The sequence below is a fragment of the Cryptomeria japonica genome, chromosome 7, assembly GCF_030272615.1.
Source record: "Cryptomeria japonica chromosome 7, Sugi_1.0, whole genome shotgun sequence".
Classification (NCBI taxonomy): Eukaryota; Viridiplantae; Streptophyta; class Pinopsida; order Cupressales; family Cupressaceae; genus Cryptomeria; species Cryptomeria japonica.
Window position 1 is genome coordinate 69,256,060 of NC_081411.1, and position 7,501 is coordinate 69,263,560.

At 32.4% G+C, this 7,501-nt stretch overlaps 1 protein-coding gene across 1 annotated transcript; it reads right to left on the reverse strand.

Moving 5' to 3' along the window:
* Nucleotides 1–3,829: 3,829 nt before the first annotated feature.
* LOC131064473 (short-chain dehydrogenase reductase 2a-like) lies at nt 3,830–4,279 on the reverse strand. Its single transcript, XM_057998632.2, has one exon. It carries the CDS (start codon nt 4,277–4,279, stop codon nt 3,830–3,832), a length of 450 nt encoding a protein of 149 aa, XP_057854615.2.
* Between the last annotated feature and the right edge of the window lie 3,222 nt (nt 4,280–7,501).

Consider the following 7,501-nt stretch of genomic DNA (forward strand, 5'->3'; position numbering starts at 1 on the left):
TTCTAAATGGTGATCTCAAAGAGGAAGTTTACATTGAACAACCTGATGGATTTTCATTGACAAATGACAAAGATATGGTTTACAGATTAAGGAAAGCTTTACATGGATTGAAGCAAGCTCCTAGAACTTGGTATGCTAGATTGGAAAAATATCTTTTAAAGCTTGGGTACACTACAGGTAATGCTGACAGCAACTTATATTTCAAAGTGACTAATGAAGACATCTTGGTTATTGAAGTTTTTGTTGATGAAATCATTTTTGGAGGAGAAGATGGAGTGTGTAAAGACTTTGCTAATAAAATGAAGAATTTGAAATGTCTATGATTGGGGAGATAAAATTCTTTTTAGGATTGCAGATTTCATAGACTGATAAAGGTATATTCATATGTCAAAAAAAGTACTTGAAGGAACTACTGAAAAAATTTGGTATGGAAAACTCTAAACCAGTAAGTACTCCTATGAATACAACTGATAAACTGTCATTAAAGGATGATTCAACTCCTATTAATCCAACAAGATACAAATCTATGATTGGAGGTTTACTGTATTTGACACAAACAAGACCTGGTATAATGAATACAATATGTATTGTTTCAAGATTTCAGAGTAATCCTAGAGAAAATCATGAATTAGCAGTGAAAAGGATTTTCCGGTATCTACAAGGCACAACAAATCTTGGTTTATGGTATCCTAAAGATGAAAATTTTGATTTATGTGCATACACCGATGCAAATTGGGCAGGAGATGTAGATGATAGAAAGAGAACCACTAGTGGGGCATTCTTTCTTGGTAGTAGATTGATTTCATGGTTAAGCAAGAAACGAAGTTGTGCATCATTATCAACAATAGAATCAGAATATGTTGCAGCAGTAGCTAATTGTACTCAGGTATTATGGATTAAGAAAATGTTGAAAGACATAAAGGTAAAATGCAAAGAACCTATAATCATTCTCTATGATAATTCAGAAGCAATTGATATATCTAAGAATCTGGTATTTCACTCTAAGACTAAACATGTTTCTATCAAATATAATTTTCTGAAAGAGAATTTTGAAGCAAATGAAGTGATATTGGTTTATGTGAATACTAAAGAGCAGATTGCAGATATCTTTACTAAGCCTTTGCCTAAGGAAACTTTTGAATATCTCAGAGAGAAGCTTGGGGTTGTACCCTCACTAGTAGAGACTTAGACAACTGATGATTGGCATCAAACCGGCAAAATTAACAGAGAAACTTTTATTCTGGTTTTGATGGAGGAGAGCTACTTCTTGAGGGGAGTAGTTGGTTATAAAAATTGGTTATTGTAATTGGTTCTGTGAATTGGTTGTATCTAGTATTTGTATTACTTTGGCATTTGATGTCAAAGGGGGAGAGATATCTACGGAAAAACATACATTATCCTTTGGAGAGAGATTACTTATTGGGGGAGTGATATATACTCTCTGCATTTGTATTTTGATTTCTGGTATTGATCTATTCTGGAGATTGTTGGTTTTTGGTTTTTGGTTTTTGGCATTCTGTTTTGGCACTTAGATGTCTTTACATCTTGTGTTGCCATCAATGCCAAAGGGGGATATTGTTGATGTCAACACTTATCAACACTTATCCTTCTGGAGATCCTTGGTTATGTTCACCGGCAAGTTCAGTGACTTATGCACAGTCACTGGTATACCACTCACCGACAGGTTATGATATTCACCGGAACTAAGGATGACTTGTTATCATTTGGAGATCACTTGGTTATGTCAAAGACATGGTTTGGACACTTGGTTTTGGTAGTTTGGTTATTGTTCTAATCGAGTTGACATATTTGCTGTTATCGGCAAATTGGTCTAGGTTATAGATTGGCATACATTATCTATTCCAGATCAGCATTACATGTTATGGAGATGATTTAATTAATTGGTTATTGTTGTAATTGTATTGAGCTGACATGATGCATCACATCTTAACTTATCTGTAATTGATTTAATTGTAATATTCTTAATTAGCCGGCCTACACATTTGGCCCTAGGTTTTTGTATATATGTAAGATCTCATTTTTGAGATGAAGTAAGGAATTTTGGTATTGTAGCATGGTATGTGCGAATATTGAAGATTATATGAGAAGACCATAGAAAAGGTTCAAGGAAGGTTTGAAGGTGATTATCAAAGCTTAACCAGTACTGAATCCAGCATTCGAGATGCTACTTTGAGCAGTTATTATCATTGGATTTAATCATCCAATTGTAGTCAGTGTGACTCCTATTTTGTGATTGAGCAGTGAGCTCTAGGCGGTTGGCCTTTCTGGATGTGCAGACCCCATTTGTATACATATACTATCTACAGTAGTATCATCTGATTGTGGGTAAGGTTTCCCAACGTGGTTTTTCCCCTTACAGGGTTTCCATGTACAAAACTTTGTGTTATGTGTTGTGGATGTTGTTTCTCTTTCTATTATATGCATTGAGTTTCACTGGTATTAATATTAACTGCTAATCTGTCAACCGGGATTAAGTTTAGTTTACCGGTATTAAATATCAAGTTTGATTAAGTTATATTTGGGTTGGAATTAATAGACATCTGATTCATCCCCCCCCCCCTCCCTCTCAGTTTCCTCCGGGTCTTAACATTTGGTTCCATGATTTATTAATAAAAATGGCCTACCTATAGCATAAGGATCCGCTTGAGACTATTCCAATTTTGCAATGTAGTTTGCATTTTTGCCAAAATAAAATATTTTTAAAACCAAGTCTTTAAAGGTATAGCCTTAAAGAACTCCTACTATCTGTTGTTATGTGCTTATGATGTAAAATAACACATCAGCATTAATATTCAGAGTTGGTTATGAGTATCTAATCAATATATATGATATTTAAAGTTGTGTAATATAATTTCTTAATATAGAGATCTATTATAACTTATTTAATAATTATGTAATTATCTTAGAAAAAACATCAGATAGAATCTAAAATTTAATTACTTATTTAAAAACAACAATGTCATTTGGTTAATATTATAGTTGATGTCTTAACTATAGAACATTATTTAGTCAACATAAAAATCAGTTCACTTAATGACATCTAAAGTAGTAATATTTCATATGTTTGAAAAATAGTTAGAAATATTTAAAATATATGATACAAATGTTGCAAGATATCTGATCATGTTGAATTTGAGGTATATAACATATGGATCCACTTCTTTTCATCTCATACTCTAATTAGTACTAAAAAAAAAAATTTATTTTCTTGATTGCATTAACCAATAATACACCTTTTCCTTTGCACTTAAAATTAAATATTTCATTGAAACCAAAAATTTATAGAATTTAGATTTTAATATTGACATAAAGTCACTCTCAAACTTTTATATTGGAAGGCTCAATGAATTTCATTGCAAATAGTTTACCCCTCAATCATCTGCACAATAAGAACAAAAAAAAAGGTAAATATTGAAAGTTATTGTAATTAATTATAGTATGTATACATGACTATTACATTTAATCATCATACCGTGAAATTCCTTAATATTTTTATTATACATCATGCATTTTAAATAGAATGAAATTAAATAGATATAGAATAAGATTGTTTGCATTTACTTTATGTTATTTAATGATGATATTATGTAACATGTAACATCATCTCTTATTGTCTCAGTTTAATTATTAACTTAGTAAATAGAAAATCTATAACTTATTAAATATAAATTACACAAATACACCTATTCTCCTTTCAAGCTTATTCAACAAAAACCTATATTATAACCTATCCATCCCCTGTGATATTATGTCAACGTGATTTATGGACTTCTACTGAAGTCTTACATTTATTCTAAGAGATTCCCTATCAATATTTTCCAAACACCGCAGTTTCATCTAATACAACAGTTATTCCCCCATCCACAATCAGATTGTGACCGCTTACATATTTGGAATCCTTATTGGCCAGATACAGAGTAGCCTCTACAATATCCTCTTCTTTAAGATTGGCTTCCCTTAAGGGGGATGCGCCCTCAATCACGGCCTCCACCTTGGCCTTTGCCTCTGGTGAAGGGGTCATTCCCATAGAATTCAATACCAGATTTGTTGCAATTGTAGCTGGAGAAATACAATTTACTTGTATACCACTTCTTCCCAGCTCTGCTACACTGTTCTTAGTAAGCCCAACAACCACATGTTTGGAGGCAGTGTAGAAGTAAGAACCACCTCCCATTATTCCTCCAATACTAGCTGTAGAGATAATGCAGCCCTTTCTCTTGGGGATCATAATGCGGGCTGCATGCTTAATGTCGTGCATTACTCCTTTTACATTGATATTCATCACTCACTCGAAATCCTGCATATCATACTGTTAGAATAATGTTTATTTAATAGACTACAGTGCTAGTAGGTAAATACTTATTATGGACCTTTCCAGAATTCTCCAGCCAGCACAGGTTTCCTCTTCTAGATTTCTTGTCTTCTAGAACTCTCTTGCTCTTCATGGAAGACTCTGCAGATAAGATTAGAATGTTCTAGAGGTCTGCATACAGACTTTAAATACAACAGCTTCCCTTAACATTTGTAATGCAATGTGTATGAATATAACAGCATACTGCTGTGAAATACATAAATTTCATTTTAGTGTTCCGTTGTTCTGTTTTTTTGTCCAAGTGTATTTCATGCTCTGTTTTCTTCACTACAAACTTTTGTCTGTTAATATGGTATCAGAGTAGATCTAAATCTTGGGCTATGATAATGGAGTTTTGTAGTATGAAATTTTTATTCTATAGGTTCTAATTTGGCTGTGAGCAAAATTAGCTATTTCTAGAAGCAAGTGAATGACACTTCATCAAAAAGAGAAGAATACAAACACAAGAAATTGGTGAGAAATTTTTAGTTTTTTTTTAATCTAGGTACTGAGGATTTTTGAAGTGGGTTGGATTCTCATCCAAAAAGGAGGGAATTTAACAATGGATTCTCTTAGTATCTCTCTTCTTACAATTAAATTGAATGGAAAAAACTATTATGATTGGGTATCTCATATTGAAATTACTCTAACCCTTCAAAATTGTTATGAGATTATTACTCACACTGAACAAAGACCATCAAATCCTAGAAAAGATCAATAAAATTGGGATAAAAGGGATAAAAAGGCAGCAACACTAATCAAGCTTACACTTTCTAAGGAAGTTTTTTCAGAAGTTCACAATGAAAGGAGTGGAGTTAAAGTATGGGACATTTTAAAAAATCTATATCAAAATTCAGGTGATGTATGGATTTTATCTCTCACCACAAAATTATACAATATGAAATTATCAAGCTCATAGGAGTTAGTTTCACATTTAAGTAAGTTAAAAGAAAAGAAAAATGAGCTAGCCTCTCTTGGAAAGGATATAGATGATAAGGATTTTGTCCAAATAATATTACAAAGTCTTCCAAGATCTTATCAATCATTTATAAGAGGATTAGATACTGCAGATAAATTAAAAAGTATTAAGTCTGAAGAGCTATGTGCTAAATTAGTGCAAGAAGAAAAGCATCAAATTAAGGAAAGAGAAACATTTTGTGATGAATCTCAAACATTCATAATGAAAGGAAAACAATGGTATAAAAAGTCACAAGATAATCAATCCAAAGAAAGGAATTGGAAGAATGAAATTAAAAGTATGTCATCTACATATTACAATAGAAGTAAATGGAAGTGTCATTATTGTGGAAAAATGGGTCACAAAGAAAATGAATGTTTTAAAAAGAATAGAGATACAGAGAAGAAGACAAATAAGTTTACTAAATTTGTTGATTCTAAAAGAAATGCTTTTTGTGTTGCACTTAAAGAAAACAATTCTTTTAAGGATGATTGGGTTATTGATTCTGGTGCTACACAACACATGTCTCATAATAAGGAACAATTTGAATTAATAAGTGAAAGTAGTGCAGAAAAAATATATTTGGGAAATAACAATGCTTTGGAAGTTAAAGGGACTGGAAATGACAAAGTTGATAATGGTGTGTTCAAAAATGTGAAGTTAGTTCTTGAATTTAAAACAAATCTACTTTTTGTATCTCAAATTGCAAATCAAGGGTATAAAACAAAGTTCTACAATGACAACTGTTTAATCAAAGATGTGAATGATAATTATAGAGTGACTGCAATTGGTAAAATGGAGAATGGATTATATAAGTTTCAGGAATTCACTTCTAACAAAAGAGATGAGAATGTGTGTGCTATTGCCCAATATGATGATATAAGTAGGTTATGGCATGAGCGATTAGGACATGTTAACTATCAAAGCCTCAAGCTTATGGAGAAACTACATATGGTGCGTGGGCTTCCAAAGATCTCATGAAGGCATAAGGTATGTGAAGGATGTGCAATGGGAAAGCAACATGTAGAAAGTTTCCCACAAGGAAAATCATGGAGGGCAAGAACTCCTTTACATTTGGTTCATAGTGATGTAATGGGTCCTTTTAGAACACCTTCACTTGGAGGATCAAGCTATGTTCTCACTTTTATAGATGATTATACTAGAAAAATTTGGGTATATTTTCTATAAAAGAAGGATGAAGTGTTTCATAAGTTTAAAGAGTTTAAAGATTTGGCTGAAAAACAAAGTGGAAAATATCTAAAGATAATAAGAATAGATAGAGGGAGTGAATATATGAATAAATCCTTTTTAGAATTTTGTAAAGAGTATGGAATAAAGAAAGAATCAACTATTTCTTATACACCCCAACAAAATGGGGTTGCTGGAAGAAAAAATAGAACTATAAGAGAAATGGCTAGATGTATGCTTCACTCTAGAAATATAGAAGCTAAATTTTGGGCTGAAGCAGTTCATACTGTTGTATATACCTACTAAAGCAATTTTGAACATAACACCAGAAGAGGCATGGAGTGGAAGAAAGCCTACGGTGTCTCATTTTAGAGTTTTTGGTTGTAATGCATATGCCCACATTCCTGATGAAAGAAGGAACAAACTTGAAAGGAAAAGTGAGAAGTGCATAATGGTAGGATATAGTGAGGAGTCAAAAGGATATAGGTTATTCAATCCTAAAACAAATGAAATTCATATCAAAAGGAATGTATGGTTTGATGAAGATATTGAAAGAAATCATTCTCCTACATTATCTTACTTTCCAATTTTGCTTGAAGAACATAAGTCCACAAATGATCAAAATCAAGGAGTGCAATCTTCTCCAGGAGTAGAAGGAACACAAATTGAAGAATCAAGTGAAAGTGATGATGAAAATACACAGAAAACTAGAAGCATTCAAGAAATCTACCAAGAAGGTCCTAAGAATTTTTTTGCTAACTATGCTCTTATGGCTGAGGTGATGCAAGTTGAAATTCCAAGCACATATGAGGAAGCAAAAGGAAAAGATGAATGGGAAGTAGCTATGCAAGAGGAGTACAACTCTTTGATGAAAAATGGAAAATTGGAATTGACAACACTCCCAAAAGGAAAAAATATGGTTGGATGCAAGTGGAACTACAAAACAAAGTTCACATCAGATGGAGCCATCAAAAAACACAAAG